The 23,851-nt window shown below is 43.2% G+C and overlaps 1 protein-coding gene across 2 annotated transcripts in view; it reads right to left on the bottom strand.

The window, feature by feature from the left end:
• Positions 1–23,851, bottom strand: part of GRIN2A (glutamate ionotropic receptor NMDA type subunit 2A) — a 421,161-nt gene that overhangs the window by 168,717 nt on the left and 228,593 nt on the right. For both annotated transcript variants that reach the window (XM_050774166.1, XM_050774165.1), the window contains one exon: positions 8,579–9,171. In XM_050774166.1, coding sequence (XP_050630123.1) covers positions 8,579–9,171 — 593 coding nt within the window. The remainder of the gene's footprint in view (positions 1–8,578; positions 9,172–23,851) is intronic.

The raw sequence follows: 23,851 nt of genomic DNA, 5'->3' as shown, positions 1-23,851 counted from the left end.
TCTTTTAACACCTCATATTCGTCTGTCAAGTCTTGTCAATTTTATACCCCAAATATGCATTAAGCCTGCCCATTTCTCTCTGAATCCACAGCTATTACTGTAATCCAAGTCATCACTTCCTCTTTCCTAGACCTATGCCATGGTCTCCCAATCAGCCTATGTTTCTACACATTAAAGCCTCCCAGCCCCAACATACACTCTGTCAGAAGGCACCAGAGAAATAGAGATGGGGCTTTAATTTGCTTTGTGTTTTCACAAAAGAGAGTTGCAGCAAATAATTAGCACATGTCACTAAATTACCAAATTTCAAAATGAAAACTTCTCTAGTATTCAACCCTGGAGGAAATAGATCAATGTGTCTTTTTGTTGGGCATGCTAGTTCCAAAATCCTAAGACTTACATCTGGCCTAAGGCAAATTTGAACAATATTTGTGCTTTATGTATGACCCCAAAGCAACCCAAACCACCTTTCCCTCAAGGTAAAGGCACGGCCAACTTCTGGTCCGCCCAAGCTGCCAGCATCAGGTTTCCACCATTTGTCGAGCTATTCATCGGATGCCAACTGGAAATGATTGACTTGCATTGCAGGGCTGGCATACGGTTCTTTTGACTTCCAGCCATAAAAGGGAGGGCTGTGTTCCAGGAGAGATGCCACAAACAGAGATGATGCCGAAGAGAGGCTGTTGACTTAGCGCTCAGGCTGAACCCCCAGCAAGCTCAGCCCACTCTCACGGGTCCATCAGGACTAGATCAAGCTGTGCCTCTAGTCCAGGGAAGGAGGAGAATTAACACCTGTAGAGTGCCAACTATATCCTAGATGCTTAACTAAGTATAATACCTGTATTTTGTGCCATCATCCTCCCTATTCTTGGAATTTTCTCTGTTTACAATCAAGGAAATGGAGGCTCAAAGAAGTTAAGGAACTCTCCCAGAATAACCCAGATAATAAGAGGGTTTTGAACACAGCACTGTCTAAATCCACATTCCACAAAGTCACATAGGCTTGGGAAATGTGCTTTGTGTTCCTCTGGATTCTCTCACCTCATATCTCTTGTTGATTTACTTTGAACTCGGTTGTTTTTCACAATTCTGAGTTCAGAGTCCCAATCAGATGCACAGCAAAGGCCCACAGGACAGCTTGGCCTCTGAGGTGCCTGATCTCACTGCGAGAAATGTTTGTTGAGCATATGGTGATCCCACAGATAAATATTTGCAAAGAGTTAATCACATTCACCTTGGGAAGTTTTAACTCTGGTCAAGCTCAGAGAATTAACTGAGCAGGCACTTTTATTGGCATTACAAAAAACCAACAGTGATCATTCTAATTATTAAATAAAAATACGTCGAACAGGTTTAGCACAGTCTCTTAATGGGTCATTAAACCAAGAATTTTTTTCCTATGTTATTTTAGAAATGAAGATTTAAAGTAGTATCAGTGTAACTTAGACATGAATAAAATGCTTTCTCACATATATATCTTCCTTCTATTTCCCTTCCTGCGGGGGAAATAATTTACAATGTTGTTGGTTTTTAAAGCCGAAGTCTGACTTCATAAATCAAGAAGTCAATTCAAAACACATAAATGGTCAAGCCAGGTGTTATCAATGAAGGCCAAATAACTTCCCTTTAATACTAATTCATAATTCTCCTGGGATAAGACTTTTTTTGCTCCCTCATTTGTGCTATAGATCTACTCGAGCTCTGCTACTTGATTTCCAGTGCAGTAACTTATCCATCTCCTACATCCCTAACTTAAATGGGAACCACAGAACATACAGTTGTAATTCAGGAATTAAAGATGAGAACTGAAATGCACTTCCATTGCTTGCTTTCCTAGATTATGCAGAGCTTGCAGCATAAAAAGTATAAAGTTATAATAATAATGATGATGATGACCACAATAAGAAAAAGAAAATTATAATAATGACCTGTTATTTGTAAAATGCCTACTCCATGCCTGGCACTATGTTAAATGTATATACTTTAAGATGCTACAATAAGAAGAGATGTCTATCTTACTTTAGGAAAACTCCTGGGTTCAGAGTTGTTAATAACTTATACCTGGTAAATATGTGGTAAATTCATAGTCAAGTCTGTCATACTACCTAGCCCATGAACTTTTCTTGATGCCACACTGCCCTCTTCCCAATGGCCATATTTCGCCCATGGTAATCCTTTGATAAGAGGGTTTTGGTCTGAGAAACATCCACCCTCTCCGCTCTATGATCTCCTCTTCAATAAGTATAAAATGTGTCCCCTCCTTTGTGGAAGAAGAAACACATATACACATGCAGAGAGAAAGACACACACATGCACCAAAAATGCTTGTAAACATGTGCACACGTGTGTATATACATACCCATGCACATATATGTGTGCAAAAACACTTGTAGACATACACAAATACACAGCACTCACAGCACAAACTTAATGCTTTGCATTTCATAAAACCACAGGCTAAAATGTGATATGAATTTCACCTGGGTCTTCATGCTTGAACCAAGCCCCAAATAGGCATTAATGACTAGAGCTTTAAGCACCAGAGGAAATAAATAAAAGCTACCAAAAAGAAGCTTCAAAATAATCACAGAGCATTGAGTCATTCAGATCCTACTCCTCTTATTAGGTGCTGTGCTTTAGCATAAGGACATTTTTCTTTCTCCTATACCTCCAACTTGGGAGGCTGGGCCTCTACTATGGAATATTCCACTGGCCCCCAAACCTCAGAGCAAACAATACATGAATGACAGCCCTGCCCTGCCCAATAATCACATGACGGCCTTTTTGTGTCTCTCCAACTACAAATAATTGGTGCCTAGCATATAGAAGACATCAAATAAATTTTTTGAATGAACGAATGGTAATATCATGGGCTGTGGAATGAAGACACACTTTCTTCACTCATAACTTCATTTTTTTTTTTTGAGAGACTGAGTCTTGCTCTGTCACCCAGGCTGGAATGCAGTGACATGATCTCGGCTCACTGCAACGTCCACCTCCCAGGTTCAAGTGATTCTTCTGCCTCAGCTTCCCAAGTAGCTGGGACTACAGGTGTGCACCACCACGTCCAGATAATGTTTTTATTTTTTTTTAGTAGAGACAGGGTTTCACACCATGTGTTGGCCAGACTGGTCTCCAACTCTTGACCTCAAGTGATCTGCCTGCCTCAGCCTCCCAAAGTGCTGGGATTACAGGTGTGAGCTACCACGCCCGGCCTAATAACTTTAGATCTACAAGTTTCATCCACAGTAGTAACCATTTACAGACTGCTTTTGCATGCACCACACACTGGTCTAAGATGCAAATGCTTTTCTTATCCCCATATTACACCTGAGGGAGCAGACGTGGAGGAGTTCAGTGACTCACCCAAAGTCCTAAGTCTAAAAAAGTACAGATCAGGTTCGAACCCACGCAGCCTGGCCCCAGTGCTCATGCTCTTAACCATGATGCCACACTGCCTCCCAGGGAGCCCTGGCCACTCATGAACTGGACAGATTCTTGTAATGGAACTGGACACAACAGCTGGGATTCCACTGGCCAAACAGGTCATGGTTTACCTTCACAATTTTGGGAGTTACCTGTGACATGCTCTGTGCTTGGTGAAGGAACAGATGTTTAATAACTTTGCAGTAGCAAGGAGGTTATATAACATGGCTGAGCTATTTTTGAACTTTGGAAACTGCTGACTGCTCTTTTCAAAGTGTCTTCTGTAAAATCAGGAATATTAAACATGAAGAAAATGTCCCCCTTTCCTGTACTTTTTTTTTTTTTCCCCCTGAAACTCTATGTACAGAAACAGGTTGGTGGTAAGGTCGTGAACATACCTTCCCTTGCAAGCAGACCCTGGTACCACGCCCAGCCCATGAGCAATAAATCAACGTTTCAATATCCTAACTGCACCAGTTCTTTGCATGAGATTATAAATAAAGTCCATGATGACCACCAAGTGGCATGTCTAGCTGGCCCCATGACTTTGTTCTCAGCCAGTCAAAGCTGGATCCCAGATCCCCTCAGTAACTCACCACAAAGACATCAGGTATGACCTCATCTGAACTTCTGGAGCTATTTGCAACCTCCCTACTACATAGGAGGAATAGTGAGAGCTATTTGTTTACCAGATGCTTTGCAGAATAAGACCTTAATCCAGCTGCAAATGTAACTTTTAAGCTTGAAGTGAGGAACTCCTAACTCGAGAGTCCTGGGCTTCTATTGAACAAGCTAATAGATCTAACTCAGGCTACAGATAGGTCTGTTCTCTGCTTTCAGCTATCCAGACTGAAAAATATCTTACTATAAAAAAACCTAAATGTCCATCAAAGAGGAATTATTAAAGATGGAACATTTATACAACAGAATATCATCAATAAAATAAATGCAATTAATTATCTTCATAGAAGGATTTTGAAAACATAACATTGAGGTAAAGGAAGTTCTAATACGTTAGACACCATTTGTGTACATTAGACAGAAGTATGCATTGGGAATGTGGTTACACATATATGTGCATTGAAAGTACGAAAACATGATGATGAATTTGGTTTACATCCATATCCATGTACATGTTTTCCCTTCTATGGAGAGAAGAGGACAAAACTGGGACAGGGAAACAGATATAATCAGAACTTCTACATTATCATTAGTGTTTTATTTCTTTTAAAATGTTGAAACAAACATTAACCTTTGGCATCCTTAACTTTGTTCTCTATGATGAATATTGAGTTGGATATTTTATCAGATTCTGTAGTTTTCTGTACTATTCTTTTTTCAATATTAAAAAAAGAATTCTTATTACCTAAGTTTGTCTTTAGACAAATTTCCCCCACCTTGATCAGACTGTATTGTGTTTGAGGAGAGAAATTATATCTTAATTCATCTATGTATCCCAGGGGCTAGCACAGAGTCTGTTGGTTGGAAGCAATGATAGATGGAGAATAGAAGAATATAGTGCCTTGGCCGGGCGCAGTGGCTCATGCCTGTAATTCCGGCAGTTTGGAAGGCCAAGGTGGGTGGATCACCTGAGGTCACAAGTTTGAGACCAGCCTGGCCAACATGGTGAAACCTCATCTCTACTGAAAATACAAAAATTAGCCAGATGTGGTCGTGCGTGCTTGTAGTCCCAGCTACTTAGGAGGCAGGGTGGGAGAATTGCTTAATCTAGGAGGAAGAGTTTGTAGTGAGCCGAGATCGCGCCACTGCCCTCCAGTCTGGGAGACAGAGTGAGACTCTGTCTCAAAAACAAAACAAAACATATACACACACACACACACACACACACACACACACACACACACACACACACCTTAATCCTTTTTTTTTTTTAATGCCTTCTTTGGGCTTTCTCCAGCTCCCTGTCAAGGGCAGCCTGGCAGGTTTCCACTGTTCCCTGGGGTGGGCATCAGGGACTGTGGGAGAGTGTGGGAAGGAGAGACTACTTATGCATTATCCAAACTTACACACTGGGTGGACACCACCAACCCTGCATGGATGGAGAGATGTTTCATTAAACACCAAGCAGTGGATGGCGACTTACCACACTTGATGCATTGCTTCTCTGGGACTGAAATACCATTTACAAAATTGCCGCATTTAAAGGCATAACTTCGGGAAATAGCACAACAGCATTTCACAGCAGCAGAAAAATTCCATTCTTTTAAAAAAAGAATAGAATCCAGGGTGGTCACTGCAAAGGGATCTAAATGTCTTACCAATTATCTTTCTAGAATTCCTTTTCCTGTATATATTATATTTCAATATAATATATATTGCCATAAAATTGAGTTATGTTTCCATCAAAATTATACATTTCTGAATATTCCAGCTGCAGTGCACATCTTATTATGGGAGTGAGAATTCATTAGCCTCGCTTATGTCTTTGGGCTGGCAGCAATCCTGCCTCTGTAAGAGACTCCCATGTCTCACGCTGATTTATCTGAGTTCCTTCCTGATATCTGGACAATTATTTTAAACGCTGAAAGTGGCAGTGTAGAAACAGGATTACTAAAGAGAGTAAAAGGACAGAGGGCGGAGAAATGTCAAAGGAGCATGATTTCCCAATTCAAGGTTCTTTTTTTTTTTCAGATTTACGTTAATTGTAAAGAAGTATATTCTGTCTACTTCAACACACACACACACACACACACACACACACACACACACACACACACCCCCTCCAGCTACAGTTCAGAGACTATCTCTGATAGTCTCTGAACTGTAGCAGATTCAAAGTCCTAAAACCTTCCACAAATATTTCAGAGTGACATAGTACCCTGCTGGCAATAAACCAACGTGGTTTGTTGACTGTAATTCCTTTTTTTAATTATTTTTTTTTGAAATGGAATCTCACTGTGTCACCCAGGCTGAAGTGCAGTGGCGCGATCTCAGCTCACTGCAACCTCTGCCTCTCCCTCTTGGGTTCAAGTGATTCTCCTGCCTCAGCCTCCTGAGTAGCTGGGATCACAGGCATGCTCCACCACCATCTGGCTAACATTTGTATTTTTAGTATAGACAGGGTTTCACCATGTTGGCCAGGCTGGTCTTGAACTCCTGGCCTCCAGTGATCTACCCACCTTGGCCTCCCAAAGTGCTAGGATTACAGGCATGAGCTACCACACCCAGCCTGCTGACTACAATTTCTGATGACCAAAAACTTCACTGATCACTCTGGAAGTTATTTAATATTACTAGGTGGTAAATACTGTGCTAAACAGTACTTTTCATGCAGCAACTCAATGAATACGACTATCTCTAGAACACTGGTTCTCAAAGCACAGCCCCTAGACCACGAACATCAGCATCACCCCAAAACTTGAAAGAAATTGCAAATTCTTGGGGCTCACCCCATATTTTCTATTACATTAGAAACTCTGAGATTGAGGTCCAGTAATTTGTGTCTTAACAAGTCCTCCCAGAGATTCTGATGCCTGCTGAGGCCTGAGAACAGCTACCTAGAAATTAGGTGCTATTATCATCACTTTGCAATAAACACCTGAGGCCCAGAAAAGTAAAATGATTGTGCAAGTGATATAGAAAGTGGACAAGACAAGCTTTGAACCCAGACAAGTCTAACTCCAGAGTTGAGGCCCTTAATCAGAGTTCTACAATGCTCATTATCTAAGGAATAAAGCATGAATTAAATCCGTGAACATCAGGCAGAACCATGCAAAATGGGGATAGGAGGGATCGTTCTAAATCTCAACAGCTTAACCATAATGATGGGCCACAAGGAACAATGACACTTCTCAGAAACCTAAAATTTAACTTAAATGTTCGCCAAGATGGGAGTAAATAAATTATGATACATTCATATAATGGAATAGAATGCAGTTCTGCGAGTAACGTTTGCCAAGATTTCCAATGACCTACAAAAGTACTTAGAATATAAGAAGGGAAAAAAATCAAATGCAAAATCAAACAGAGACCAGGAGCACTAGCGTGGGAAGTTTCCCCAAAGCATAACATGTTGGTGAGGACGTGGGAAACCGGGTGGTTTCACAAACTGTTGGTGTGACTATAAATTGGTGTTGTTACTTTGCAGGACAATTTGGCAATAGATGCCTCCATTTAAAAATGCACATGAATTAGGACCCAAAAATCCTGTATCTTAGAATCAACGCTAGAAAAAAACTTGCACATGTGCATAGACATGTATAAAGATGATCACTGCTGTTTAGCTTCTAATAGGAAAACAATCTGACAAAATCCCTAAATTAAATGTTTATAACACAAATGATGAATTCTTGAGGTGATGAAAACCCCATTTACCCTGATGTGATTATCAAACATTGTATGCCTCTACCAAAATACTTCACTTATCCTATAAATAAACACATTTCTGTATTGTGGGTTGGGGCAGGAGGTGGGGATGACTAATAGGGTAAAAAAAAAAAAATAGAAAGAATGAATAAGACCTGCTATATGATAGCATAATTGGGTGACTATAGTCAATAATAAATTACTTGTATATTTTAACATAACTTAAAGAATATAATTGAATTGTTTGTAACTGAAAGGATAAATGCTTAGGGGATGGACACCCCATTCCCCATGATGTGCTTATTTCACATTGCACACCTGTGGCCAAACATCTCATGTACCCCATAAATATATACACCTACTATGTACCCACAAAATTTTTTTAAATAAAAGAAAAATAACTCCTAAATTTCTATCATTATGCAGATTGGATAACTAAATCATGACACCATGATACCATATTGAAGAATGTGATGTGAGCTCTGAAGTTAGACTTGCCTGGGTTCAAATGTTTATGAGTTACAAAAAATATAGGTACACTTGAGATATAGCTATAGACAGACAGATCGATCGATCCCAGGTGTAGGTTTCCAAGATATATTGTTGAGTAGAAAAAAAAGGTAAGTTGTAGGAAACAAAGTTTGATGTGACTTATCTTACAAAGGAGATGAGAGAAAGAGAGGAGAGCAAAATAAAAATCCCATAAGTAAACACACAACGTCGTGCATTTTCAGTGCATATTTTCAACAGTGAGTATGTAAGTGAGCAAACAATGACAACAGCAAAACTCTCATCCCTCTTTGGGAGACAACAAGCCCTTTCTTACGGGTGCAAGGTGTGCATTGGGATCTCTGGCCTCTCCATCTGCCCGTAGCAGCTGGCCTTGGCCTCAGGGATGTAGGAGAACTTCTCCAGCATAGAAGATGCAGCAGTGGTTAGGATGCCAATGCCGTCCCTCACTCTCGCCTCCAGGGTGTAGTCCCAGTCATCGTAGGAGACGGAAATGAGTCCCGATGGAAACTCTTTGGGGATGAGCTCCGTGTTCCCAGAGACCAAGCTGGGGACAATCCAGAAGAAATCATACCCGGTGAGGCCAAGGGAACGCGCCTCACTCAGAATGAGGACAGCCTCGTCTTTGGAACAGTAGAGCAAGATGACAGAAGAGTGGATCTTCTTCAACTGGACTTGTGTCTTTGCATCCTCAAAGGAAGTGTCCAGTGTGATCACATTCTGCATGTCCCAGCCCACAAAGCTGTTGTCCACCGTGGTCTTGACGAAGCTGATGAAGTCCCTGTAGCCAGGGAAGATGGTGGTCACCAGGGAGAAGACATGCCAGTCATAATCCTGCATGATCTTCAGCATGACCGTGGCTTGCTGCTGGATGGATGCTCCAAACTGGAAGAAGGTAGACGTCGGATCCTGCCAGTGAAAAGAAAGTAAAACAAAGGATGAGGCAGGAGGTGGTTTATACAGAAGCACGAAACTGCATCCTAGAAGTAAGGAAAGTAAATCACACATCAATCATTTGCAGATATTCCTGAGCATCTACTATATGCCAGACTCCAGAACAGATCCTGCAAATACAGAGAAGAAAGAAGCCGCTGTACTCAGGAGCTTATAATCAGGTCCTGGAAGGATATCTGTTATTATTGCTTGTTTATCATCTATTCTTCTCATTTTCCTCTAGTTCATCCTGCCCCCTCCTCCTTTGAGTCTATATGGTTCTAACAGAACAAACTCTATCTGACCCCCACCCCGGCTCATGACTGGAAAAATCAAGCCATGGATACAAAACAGCATCAACAAAGACAGACAGTTTTCTAACGATATATTTGGAGCCCCTAGAGTCTGCCAAGTCTGAAGTCATTTCTCCTGGACCCCTTGGTTACAGAAACCAGTACATTTCTATGTTCATGTAAGCAGTTTGAGTAGGGTTTCTGTCACTTGAACGTACAGCTCCCACGTAATAGAGTATCATAAATACCATGTGGACATCTACCTTTTCAATCAACAAACATTTATCGAACACCTTATTAAGCGTTCTTAATAAGAATTAAGTGGAAGACAACTTCCATGAACTAAGGGCTAAAAGATGCATATGAAGTGCTGAAGGAACATCCAGGTGAGGAAGAGGAGAAGTGCATGGATGTTACAGTCAGAGGAATCCCAAGGATGCACTACAACTATTTCAGAAGCTGTAGATGAATACATCATGGCGCCCAAAGGAGGGGTACGATATGATGTTGAAGAGCTTGGCAGAAACCCCAGTACATAGGGCCTGAGGAGCTATGTCCGGAGAGTTAGACTCTATTCAGAGGATAAGGGAGAGTCGCTGAATGTTCTCACCCTAGAAAGTGGCATGGTAACTTATGTTGTGTTAAAGGGCCTCTATTAGCCCTAACATCTCCACCAATCTACGATCATGAGAACAAATTTCCATTTAGAAAAGGCAGGTGATGCATACAGTGGTACAATATACAAGCTGCCTTCATACCCCCTAACTCGTCAAATCCCCACAGTGATCCTACAAAGCTGGTATTGTTGGCAGGGAAAATGAGGCTCAAAACGGTCACACGGCAAGTAGGCATCCGTACCTCAGTGCCATGACTCTACGTCCTGCCCCCTTTCTGACACTCAACCACAGCCTTCCTGGGATCACTGAAGATCTGTATGGAACAGATGCTTAAATCACATTGTTGACTTGTGGACATGGTGCAAAAATGCCAACTAAACAGAACAGAAAGTATGCCTCTGTGTTGGAGCAAAACAGGATTTGACAAGTGCTGAGACGTATTTCCTTCAGGTAACTGAAAAAATTATCAAAGGGTCCTCATCATATTACAGTCATGTTTTTATTTTGCATTCTGTATTTACCATGTGTATTGAACACAACCTCAACAGGGTAACTTATGGGGATTCCACTGCAAGAGTGTGTATGTGTGTGTGTGTGTGTGTGTGTGTGTGTGTGTATGTGTGTGTGAAGGGTGGATGTTCCATTCACATTTTTCAGAACAATACTTTTGTAGCTGTGCATGTCAATTCTTTCAACAAGCTTACATCGCTTTCCCTGTGGGTGCTCACTAAAAGTTTTATCAGAACGGGCCAAAAGCTATAGTTCTTCAAAATACTGCTCTTTTCTGAAATGCATGGGTTTGGGGGATAATTTGAGTGAAGCGTGGCCTGAAGGCAGAGAAAAGAAACAAGAATAAATGTCTTCTGGGCCCCTTCCAACATTACAGTTCTATGAATTTTACCTAATTAAATCAATTAAAGTGGGTAATAGATTTAAAGACTTTGGATAATTATTGTTTTCCCTACAGTAGCTTTTACAGAAATCTAATATTCTTGAATTGATTAACCATTTTAAATCACATCTCAACAAGACTGTGAGCTCCTCAAGGGCAGAGATTTTTGTCGTTTTCATCTTTATGTCCCCAGAACCTGGCAGAAGTCTTGGCACAACCATAAATGGATGACAAGGGAATGAATATGTGAATGAAGTCTAAGAGGAATGTCCTTGGTTAAGACCAGAAATGGAAAGAAGGAGAATTCAGGAACTGAGATTGTATTTTGTGTGGATTCTGAATATTGTGACCAAAACAAAATGAAACTTTCAACATCATCACCTACACCTTCCTACCCTGAGGAATTACCCAAGCATCCAATACCCACCTATATCTCAATGTGTCATTTGTTGATAAAGAGGAGAATAAAGAAGACCTATAAACCTCAGCAGTTGTCCAAAGAACTTCATTAAATGTCAAAATAGGGCAACAACATAAAGAAACCACCAACAGAAAGCAACACAGAAGTAGAGTCTAAAGGCAATTATATTCACCAGCCTCACACACTGTGAGACGCCTCTTGGGATGGGGCAAAAATGTTCTAAATTACCAAAGAAATGTGATAACTCCCATGGAAATGATGCCTCAAAGGAAGCCAGTCACCAGAGCTACCTTCTGACTGCAAAAGGCAGTGGATCGGCATCTTGCACTGAGTACACAAGGAACAGAGAAAGCTCTTAACAGGACACACCTTAAAGGCACCACTGGAACCCAATAAAAAGGGTCTATGAGACAATTCCTTGGAAAGATTGGTATTGGTGGAGAGGTGAAGGTCAGACATGCCAGATGGTGATGGAATGTGGGATCCTCCAACACCCTTGCTCTATGTACTCTGAGCTAGACATGACCAGGGTATCCATGCAAAGGTTTGTGCACAGAGTAGAGCTGTAAGCACACGCATCTTATCTGGTTCTCCACATGTAGAGGAGGGCATGGCTGCACTGTGAACTTCCTCAGGAGAAAGATAATTATAGGGACAGCAGTTAATCGGCCCAGAGCCAGCTCGGCACAGGCCATCTGTGAAAGAGTATGTGCAAAAACCCTTGCTTTGTGCTGTACCCACTCCCTGTCATGCCAAATTTCAGCCCAAGCTGAATCTCTCCCATTACTCACTATGCTGATCCCCATTCGCAGCCTCTCCCCAGAATGGAGAATACTAGAACCTCTGGGGTCGGACTACCCAGCTCCAATCCTCATTATGTGGCTTTGGGTAGGGGGGGATAAAATCACTCAGCCTTTCTAAGTCTCAGTTTTCTCACCTATAAAATGGGTGTGGCTATGGTGATAATGACCATAGTAAAACATGCTAGAAATACTTAGTCTATGAGAGTCACATTGCTCCTTACTTTCTAGGTACTATCTCATTTAATGCCACCCCCAACCACCTTACTAAGTTGGCACTAGTAGTATGCCCATTTTACAAATGAAAAAAGACCCAGAAATAGGCTGATTTTTCAGGTAGAAAATCATACAGGTAGAAATCAGGTTTGCATGCCCTCAGGGTCTCCAGCTTTTTATCTCTGCACTCTGCTGTTGCCAATAATGGTGCTTTCTCATTGAGTTGTAGGGATTAAATGATTCCCTTGTAGCAAAGCACCCAGTGTAGTGCCCATCACGTATGAAGTACTCAGCAAATATTTCACATCAGGAGATTATGCTATCTTTTCCAAGAGGTAATCCACACTCTGGACTTGGAGCATCTCAACAACTCAACCTGTTCAGAGCTGCCTCGTTGAAACTCTTAAAGCATCCCTTTAACCATGCCACTGCCCTACTCTGTAGTCACTAATAGCTCCCAGAGGCCTGCCACGTTAAGTTTAGACTCCCTAGCCTACCCGTCTATGTGTATCAGCTTTATAGTTGAAATATCATGAGCTCTAGGGTCTATTGAACCTGAGTTCAAGTCCTGCTTTTGAGGGACTGTGGCTAACCTAGCCAGCCCTATGGCTTTGGGAAGGTGCTTAATCTTTCTGGGTCTGAGTCTCTTTCCCTATAAGACAGGAATAATGACCCCTCCATCGCTTGGGGCTGCTGTGAGAATGGGATGAAATGGTAGAAGTGGGACACTCATCTGTCCATGCCTGACTTTGACAGTTTGGGTACTTGTCTCCACATCCTTGGTCCTACAGATCACACAGACATCGTCAGAAACCTAAGAGGGTCCTCATCCTATTTCAGGAACTGGTCTCTCCAGGTCCACTGACATGCTAGTTTCAAATCCCCACCACCCCATGCAAACCAGCTCATTTATTCTGAGCCCAAGGAGCCTGCATAATGCAAAGAAAAAACTGCCTTTCCGTACAGCAATGAATCCATGCCTTGGAGAGAAACCATCCCTAATGTCCTTCCTGGGCATCATGCAGTTACCCTGTACCACTCTCATTTCTATTGGCATCTTAAACTTCAACCCAAAAACCACCGTGGACCAAAAGCATCATCTACCCCTTGGAGGGACAGAAGCAAGGGCCTATTTGCAAAATATAATAGCATAGCAAAACAATGAAGAGGCTCACATTTAGCTTTGGGATTTTCTAAGGTGATTTTATGGACTGGTAGGACATGATGGGGAATCTGGCCACACTCCCAGGGCCTGGCGTCCAATACGCCAAATCGCCTGAAGCCCCTGAACGTCCTTTCCACTCCCTGCCTTGATGGTAGAGGCCACCTCTCCTGCACTTACCTCCTCCTGCCACGGCTCAGCCTGTACTTTTCGGATTCTACATATCAGCCTCTGACCACCTCTGGCACTCGGCTTCCTTAGAATGTGCAGCCGGGGGAGAGGAACAGATTTCATACACCCACTTTGATTTTGAAGCAAAAGCACTTCTCTCCCCATGCTCACTGCTCTGCGGAAGACAGAACAAACTGTTTTAAACACAGAGCGAGGGAGGCAGAAGGGTGTGGGATTCTGGGTGTCTGCTCTAAACTCTGTGTTTTAGTCCCATGATAACTGAGGTCTCATTCAATCAGGTCTGGAGCATTCAATCCTGCTCCAGAATGTTCCAGAGCTTGCTGGGTCCCCAGGGTGACACCTGACTCCATGGGTACCAAGCCCTGCTGTTTCCTAGAGCATAACAGCAACTTACATTCCATTTACCCATTCATAAAGGTTACAAAGCCCACCCATACCCAGTATCTCTTTGATCCCAACTAATCAAAAAATAAGGCAAGTGGCATAACCCTCATGGATGGCGTTTCTCCTAAAGACACAGGATGAGAGGTTAAGTGACTTCCCTGAGATCCACATGGCCCCATGGTGATGGCAGTCATCATGAGATGCATCCAGTTTTCCCTTGCTCACATCAGTGGCTCTCATTCCTGGCTGCACATCTGAATCCCTTGGAGAGTTATCAAAGAATAACCTATGCATTGTGCCCCATGCCAGTCTGATTGAAACTCTGTGGCCTGAGTATCTGAACTTTAAAGCTGATTTATTAGTTTTTCCTCTGTCTTTTCTCAACAGCAGTATGGCTGAGAAGTAGGTATTCAAGTTAGAATCTTTAAAGCCTAGTATAATGTCTGACACACAGTAGGGGCCTGATAAGTACTTGGGGAAGGATAAGAGGGGCAGGAGGCTTACCCCCAAGTAGCATGAAAGAATTAATTGGTCAGTATTGTCAACGCCACACCCATTTCCACAACTTATTTTCCTGTTGTCTGCTAAAATAATGCAGGTAACCCAGCAACAGTCCAGAGAGACTCCTGGGGAATTTGCATTCTCCTGTTGAGGATTGCCCTCGTGAGCCCTGGTAAGCCCTGATGTGCTTTCTTTTACTCTCATAGTGTATCAGTTGAGCATTTCAACATATTTTATTTCAATTTCCAGGGGTGAGAGGAAAATTAAAAGCATCAAATAAGCCTTCTAAGCCTGAGGATTGAGATGGATAGCATTCTCAAGTGCACATAAGCTGAATCGGTCCCACTGGAAAATAACTACTCCATGACTACCCACCTCCCTCCTCTGTCATCATCATCCTCCATCATCATCACATCCATCCTCCTTCTCACCATCATCATCACGACCATCATCATAGCCAATCTCTCTTGGGCATACCCAATATGTAGCTCTATATAGCATACAGTGAGATGTCTTATTATTACGCCTGCATTAAAGATTTTAATCTGGATCATATGTGGTTGCCTAGTTGCAGAGAGGTGTGAATCTTGCATGTCCTTCAGACTGAGAATTCTTGAGGGTAGGGCACCATGCCCTCCTGAGTCCCACTCAGCACCTTGCAGACCACTGGGCCACTTTTTTGGGAAGGAAACTGGCACAAGCATCCCCCTAGAGTGCAAGACTGCCCGTGGGCAGGAAAGGATCCCATGCTCTATGTACTTAAAGAGACTTGCTAGACCTACCACTCTAGAGACACTCATCTGTGGATTGTCTTTCATTCATTCAACAAATTTAACAAACTCCAGCTCTGGGCCAGGTTTTTTTCCAGGAAAGTGAACCTAGGGAAGGAGGTTACCAAAGTGAAGGCCCCCCATTCCATGAATTTTACATTCTTAGGGGAGGAGACAAACAAAGAAGTACAACAATAAATAGAACAATTGCTAGGTATGGTGGCTCATGCCTGTAATCCCAGTATTTTGGGAGACCAAGGAAGGAGGATTGCTTGAGGCCGGGAGTTCAAAACCAGTCTGGCCAACCCCAGAGTAAGACTCATCTCAAATTTTAAAAATTTGAATTAAAAAAACAAATAGAATAATTTCAAGGAAATCAGATGATGTCACAGTTCAGGAGTGGAGTTGAGAGAGGAGCCCCACTCTAGGTCATCTGATCTGCTACATTGGAGCTGATCAAAAGTATATGAAGAAGGATTCATCCAGGCAAAGATTAGGGGTGAGATGAGAGTAGGGAGAGTCATTCCAGCAGAAGATGACACATATGCCAAGGTAAGTGAGGGCTCATCAAGTTCAGGGAACAGAAGGAAAGTCAGAACAGCTGAAGTTTAAGGAGCAAGAGAGAGAGGGGTGAGAAATGAGTTAGAATGGGAAGCAGAGGCCACATCACACAATGAGCGCCCTGTAGCTCAGGATAAGGCATCGGTATCTAATTCCTAGGTCAACTGTATTACAAACAACTCGTCTGCTAAAGGCATCTGTATCTAATTCCTAGGTCAACTGTATTGCAAACTCTTCCTCTGCTAAATGTGCCACCAGTGTCTCCCAACAGGGAACCTGGGAGAAACCTGGAATTTGGGGGATTTTGTGTAAGATAACTCTGTTCTTCCCTTTGGAATTCCGATCTGTGCCAATAGGTAAGCCTACATTGATTTACGTAGAGGGGCTGTCATACATAGAAGGGTTGCTGCTGAACTGAAGTGAAGGAAGCAGCTTTGTTTCTGGAATAAAAAGGAGTGTTTCAGGCTTTCCCATAACACTTGCTGGGTTATGACTTGAAAGATGCAGCCAGCATCTTTCGTTTGCTATATCATTTAGTCAACTGGTACTCTAACTTCAAATATTGTGGCTAGAACTTCCATGTTTTCCTGGGAATTTCAGATCTTGTCCCAGCTTACCACCCAAAGCCAAGTTTCCCACTATCAAGTCTGCAATGCCAGAGGAAAGAACATATAAATGCATGGAGAAATGTATTTCTTGATTCTTGTTGCAGCTAATTTAGGACAGCACAACATACTGTACATCAATTAGGACCACGCAATGATCATTGCTCTTGAACTCAGTCCTGCTTTCTAGATCATTAGCAGGGCTGGCCAAAAGGAGGCCCCGCTGAGATTTAGACCCTTATGGTTATGCAAGGGCACAGCAAAGGCCCAACCTGGCTTCACTGGTGCTCTGTCAACCTGCAGGTGAGCATCTGACTCCAGGCTTCCAAACAGGGTCATTAGCAATTATAGATTGTCTAGGGCTAGGTCCAGCTATTCTCACACAGAAAGCAAGCCTGGTTCCCACCAAAGCCAGAGGGAAATTCTACTGAACCAGAGGCCCCGGGGTCAGGTGTCTGAGGAGCTGATAAACTTAAGCACAAGGAAACATCTTTATTTTGCAAGTCCCAACTGTGACTGGCCCACTGGCCTTCTCTGTGCCCCTGAAGCTATTTTCTTCAGATTCCTTTTTTTCTCATGAAGCATGGGCCTCCCTGAGCCACGTGGTAGACATTTTTTATTCTGACCACTGAGCATCTCTTCTTCCTTTACTGGTAATAGTGAATTTCCCCTGAGAACTGTCATTTTCCTCTCTCTCAGTCAAGCCAATTGGCCCATAGTGCCAGTAATTAATTCGGGGGTAGAAACAGGTCCTAACCTGATCTAATCAGAGTGACTTCCTGGATTTATGAAGAAAGGGACTAGGAAAAGACAGGTACTTTTACTGTTAGACTTGAGCTTAGATGGATGTTCAGCCAGAATTTCTGGCAGCTACCCAACCACTATGTACCATCCTAATAAGAAAGCTATCAGACCCACAGTTTAAGCTGTAAGATGGAGAGTTACCAAGTTCTGATGTCCATGTTGAACACCTTGTTCAAGCTACACCTGAAGACAAATTACCTTGTTGTCAATTGCATGTCCCAATTAATTATCTCATTTTGCTTAAGCCAATTTGATTAGCTTTTCTATCACTTACAATCAAAGATTACTGATGCCACTTTGGCTAGGAAAAAAAATAATGTAACATGTATAACTCATGCTCCTGAACTTGGATCAGAATAATTCAGACTACAGGGTAGTGCATCTCTCTTCATCATCTTTCCCTTTTCTTACCATTCTTCTCTTTTTCTTCACCATTCTTCTCTTTTTCCTGGGACACCCACCTCTCTTCACAAATCTCACTTTTCCCTGCATGAGCTCTTCATCTTTCCTCATTGTTTTTTGTTTTTCTCTAATATGTGCTGAGATTGGTTTCTTTTCAAAGACTCTGACAGCCACAACTGCCAAGACCCAGACTTAAGACATGACAAGTTGCCACCAATAATAATCGCTTGTCATTAAGCTGTTCCAGCAAAGAGAAAAAGCAAACCAGTCCTGTTCATTAAGTTTTCGTCTCCGGCTGTCACACATAGAGGCGTTGCTGCTGAACTGAAGGAAGCAGCTTTACTTCTGGAATAAAAAGGAGTGTCTCGGGCTTTCCCATAACACTTGCTAGGGGCAGGCCCTGGTGGTAAACATTATAGTCGAAATGTCCGTTTCGAAAATATCCCACTGTTCTCGAAGAAGTGTCTACAAACAGCTCTGAATGCTCAAGTTTCAGAAGAAATTGCTTCTTCTCCCTTTGGGAGTCTGTATGTTCCTGTTATTAAAGGCACAGACACTGGTGCCAAATAGAGGGTTCAAATCTCAGCTCTTTATCTTACTGGTGTCTGGGCCTTGGACAAAATCCTTACTCGCTCTGAGGCTCCATTTTCTCATTGTTTTTAAATGGAGGGAATTTTATTCCCTACTTTAAAGAGGTTATTGTGAATGGGATAATGCATGTATTACTCTGAGCACATACCGAGAGCTCCATTAATGAGAGCTGTGATTATGGTGGCTGTTGTAATCAAGAAAGAATCAACCACAATAACAGCAACAAAACCCAAAACACTACAACCCACCAGCACAGCACCAATGCAAATACAAACAGTTTCCCTGTGGAAATCCTAAATCCACATCTCCTAAATGCCACAACTGCAGCACCATGGCAAAGGAACTCTTATTGCGTGTCAAGTGCTGAGGTGAAAGCAGGTTGACAACCCATCCCAACTTTAAACCTGAATGTTCCGCTTTTCAGGAACCCTTTCAGTCCTGGGCAAATCAGGACAATCAGTCGATCACACAGAGATCTTCAAGTGCATTTATTTAATCTTCACACTAATGTTTCAGGGAAGGTATTTCTATTCCCATTCTACAGTTAAGGAAGTTGAGGCTTAGAAATACGCACTTCTGAAACTCTAATGAACGTAAGAATCACCTTGGATCTTGTTAAAACACAGTGGGTGGGGGCTGGGGCATTGCAAGCAAGCTCCCAGGTGGCATCGGTTGTCGCTAGTCCATGGACCAAGCTTTCAGCAGCAAAGTTGTAGAGGTCAAGTCACGTGTCATGTCCAACATCATGCAGCAAGCATCCCTCAGAGTGACGGTTCTGACCCAGGGGTCTTGGTGCCAGGTGACCTCTGTCCATCCCAGGGAGGACTAGGCAATGACATAAGATAGTGTCTGATGTCTGACATTCTCACCACTGTGTTTCCTTCAAGCATGTCACAGGTATGTCACCCCTGTCAGTCCCCATCATCTTATCCAGCAAAGCACTTTCAGCTTTGAGTCAGAATGCACTGCGTGGGAGTGAAGGAAGAGGGGCCACCCTGGGGTGAACCGCCTCACTCCTGGGAGAGAACTGAAGCCACCCAGGAATGAGGAGAGTAGAGAGAGAGAGAAGGAAGCACCAGTCCTACGATGCCCATGGCCATCTGTCAAGCAAAGAAAATGACCCCAGGGTGTTCCCTGTGTAGGGAAGCCTGCACGCCAGCGCTGCAGCTCACAAATGTATGCAAGTGGCTGGGACTTCCTGAGCCTCCATTTTTTCATCTATAAAATGGACCTGGCAGTTTTCTAATTACCTGGAGGGGAGCTGGGGCATCCATAACAGAGTGATGAGCAAAAGTTCCATAAACTGAAAGGTAGGGGACTAATGTGGGAGTTCACTGGGGAAATAGGAAACGGCTGCTGCCTCCTCTCTCCCCACCACCCCCACGGTGCTCCCAGAACACATTGTCCAGGTCTTTATTGTCAATCGTCACCAGGTATTTTAGGTGTCTATTTAAATAGCTGTCTCCATGCAACCAGATTAATGCTAATTCATCTGTACAGTAATAGCACCCAGCCCAGCTCCCACTACATGGGGAGCTCAGAACACATTTCATGAAGGTATAAGTAAGCAGGTGAATGGATTGACAGATGGATGGACGGACAGATTGGATGGATGGACGGATGGATGGATGGATGGATGGATGGATGGATGGGATGGGATGGGAGGATGGACAAATTGGACAAATGGATGGACAGGTGGATGGATGGGTGGGTGGATTAATGGATGAGTGGGTGGATGAATGGATTGATGGGCAGATGGACAGATGAGTGGATAGATGGATAGGGTAGATGGATGGATGACGGAACAGAAAAATGAACAGATGGATGGATGGATGGATGGATGGATGGATGGATGGATGGATGGATGGGTAGATGGATGGACAGATGGATGGAGAGGTGGGTGGGTGAGTGGATGGATGGATGGATGGATGGACAGAAGAACAGATGAATAGATGGATGGATGGATGGATGGATGGATGTGACATGAGTTGTGGGTATAAGAGATTGAAGAAATAAATGAACATCTAGTGAGAAAGGGAGTGGCTGAGTTAGTAGCACAGTGATGGGTTAGAGAGGGCAGGGTATAAGTGAGAGCTGCATAAATGGGGGATGTGAGATGAGGGGGCTCAGAGGTAGAACTGAGTGTCTGAAGTGTGAGGATCCATTGCTACCCAAATTCTCACAATCTGAAGGCAGAAAAGTAATACACAATTCTGAAGTGGGTTGGGCTGGCATTCTTCACTGTCTGAACCCTTGCTACTTGCTCTCTAGGACTCGTGAACCAAACAGATTCAGGCAAAGTGGACTCCCTATCTATCCAAACCCAGGAAAGGAATTGATTCCAAAAAGAGCCCATGTCCTTGCTGCTGTCAGAGCTGACTCAGGGCTCTCGTGAGCACAGGGACAGACTGTTTCCCTCCCCGAATCTCTAGCCCACTCCCAAGCCCCTTTATGTGTTCTTCTCTCCCAGCTACATATCCTCAGCAAAGGCTTTTCTTAGGTACCTTTAGTCTTGCAGGTGATGTGAGGGGGTCCCCCAGGGAGCCCTTGGACCTCATGGCTACTTGAGGCCCTGGCCAAGATAGAAAAAACAAACTACTAAGGGTCTAGGAGGGAGGAGGTCACCACCCATCAACTGGTACCTGGAGACCCACATCTTATTGCTCCTCCTAGGTATCCAAAGCTCCCAGGAAGCTCTGCAACCATCATTTTCACCCCTCTCACTTTGCAGAGCCCTACAACTTGAATAGGCTATAATGACAGCCTTCTCTAACGAGGCTACTAAGCAGGTAGCAAACAGGACAGCTATAATTGTTTTGCAGGAGCAGAGTCCCAGTCAAATCATGGGAGGTGGCTTAGTGCAGAAGACACACAGATTCCGGAATAAGACATATCTAAGTTCAAACCTCAGTTCTTCCACATGCTACCCATGTGGCCTTGAGAAACTGGCTCAACCCCTTTAAGCCTCCATGTCCTAGGCTGTAAAATGGGAAAAACAATTTCCACCAACCTCATAGATCAGATGAGCTCATGTAGAGTAGCTGTTTACTGATTATTTATTGCATTCCAGTCATTTCTTCCATATTATCTCATTTAATCTTTAATGAAACCCCATGAAGGTGTTATTAATATCCAATGTCAAAACTAATCAATTTAAATTTTACTGGATTCCAAAACCCATGCTCTTCACCACTGGCAACATGTGCCTCCTCCTTATCAGTGCTTAACCTGTGAGCTCCCTTTCCTTTACCCAGTCATTCTCCCATATATTCAGATACCACCTGAAAATCAACCCTTCCCCAGTGCAGTGTTTCTTCCATCACCAGCTTCTTCCTCTGGAAGCAATGCATCCACAGCAGAAGAATGCACCCTGAACTAATGCCAGGAGATTAAGCAACCTAATCTACACTGTTTTCCTGGAGCATAATATTCTGCTTGCAAATCACTCCCTCACTGAAGCTAACACAATACAGAGCATCCTATAACTTATGTAACTAAGCATCTTATGGGCATCCGATTTATTCATCTCTCACAGCTTTGGAGATCAGTAGACCAAACACAGAATATCATCCGCCCCTTTAACAGAGCAACACTAAATTCTCAAGGGCACATTTCTGTTTGTGTTTGTGTATGTACGCACAGGGGTGCATGTCAAAAAGCTAATATCTTTTTGTTCTCTCCAGCAAGTACTAAGCCGGGCAGCCTGTGCAAGACCCACCTGCAGCTCAAAAGAAGAGGATGAACTGAATGTGACCAGAGTTCAACCATTACAATTAAACTCTGAGCACAAAAGGAATTAGGAGCATAAACAAGGGGTGGAAAAGGGAGAGATTTTAACAGAAAAAAAAAATGTTGGTTTTTTTTCTCCGAAGTGACACAGAAAAAGAAATTGAATGTCAGCCTCTGAAAAGAATTCCAAATCACTATTTGAAAGGAGAAAAACATAATCGAATGAGGTCCATTTGTGTTCATGCTGAGCCCCAGGTTGTCCTGGCTCCTGTCACACTCAGAGCAGGCTGCAGGCAAGAGCCCGAGTCAGCCCATGTGTTCTTCAACCTCAGGTAAATTTGTCTTCTCCAGTGTTGTTGAACACAGAAGGGATTCCTTCCTCAGGGCTCACAGGACAGGGAAGCCCTGACACTCACTGCCCAGTGACCTCCCCGCCCCCAACGATACCGCTCACCCTTGGGTATTTCATATTTGCTGAAAACTTTGTGGCAACCACGAGAAACAAACAGAAGGCTCTCCTTGTTCCCACTTTGTACCTGAAAAAAGTAAGGCTGGAAGTGGGGAGGGTTCAATGGCCTCCGCGACTCACCCAGAGAAAAAGTCATGGAGCCACAGAGCTCAGCCCACCCTCAGCATGCTCCAGTAGTGAGAGTTGTAGCCAAAGAAAACTCAGGGCACCAAGGGAATGCAGAGGAAGGGGACCCACCCAACCCAGCAAGAGGGTGATAGGGTTCCCAGCAACCCCTGAGCTCCTCGTGATTGGAGGGCAACCTGGCACAGGCTGGAAAGTTCTGGAGAGGGAGTACAGAGAGGACAGTGTGCAAAGACAGTGTACAGAGATATAGAGATTGAAGAACATGGCGCCCACTGGGAATGTCAGCAACTTGGTGCTACAGAAACATATGCAGACAGAAAGAGAAAAGAGCCAGAGAAGTGTGTGGCTAGGGGAAGAGGCAAGGCCCAAGGGTAGGTCCTTGTCTGTCTGGCTCACAATGAGAAACACCTTTGGATCTGGCTCCATAGTATCTGTCACCTTTACATTCCATATAACTCATATGATTCACTTACAATGCATGTTAACATTTTCTGTCTGTTCAATGTTCTATTTGATAGAATATAAGCTCCATGAAATCAGGGATATTCTGTTTGTCTGTTTGTTTGTTCATTGATCCCAAGTACATGTGACAGAGCCTGCCAAAGAGAGGAACTCAATGCTTATATTTATGGGATTGGATTAAAGACATTCAAATAATTATTGAATGAAAGGGAGAAAGTCAGGCAAGCAGAAAGAGAGAGAAAAAGGGAAAAAGGAAGAAAAAGAGGGAGGAAGAAAGAGCATGGAAAGGAGGAAGGATGGAGAGACACAGCAAGGGAGTGAAAAAAGAGATAAGGAGTTAATGCTTTCTGGGGTTGATGAGAAGAACCAATGAGATCATTTTTTAGCAACAGTGTGACATGAGCAGGTTTTTGTCTTCTGGAAGGACCACTTGAGCTTGAGTATGAGGAAGGACTTAGAGGAGGGAATGAATGAAGGCAGGAAAGCAGGCCCAGAGCAATCTCACTGAAGCAACTCCAGAAAAGAGAGAAAGACCTGAACTAGGATTGCTGCAATACAGATACAGAAAAGAGAGGTTCAAGGGATGTTTAGAAGGCACACTCAATTGGTCTTGGCAACTCATGGATCAGATTGGCAGAGGTATTGGGGTATAAAGGAGG

This window comes from Macaca thibetana, chromosome 20 (assembly GCF_024542745.1).
Source record: "Macaca thibetana thibetana isolate TM-01 chromosome 20, ASM2454274v1, whole genome shotgun sequence".
NCBI classification, from domain to species: domain Eukaryota; kingdom Metazoa; phylum Chordata; class Mammalia; order Primates; family Cercopithecidae; genus Macaca; species Macaca thibetana.
This window is presented reverse-complemented; position numbering and strand designations above follow the sequence as displayed.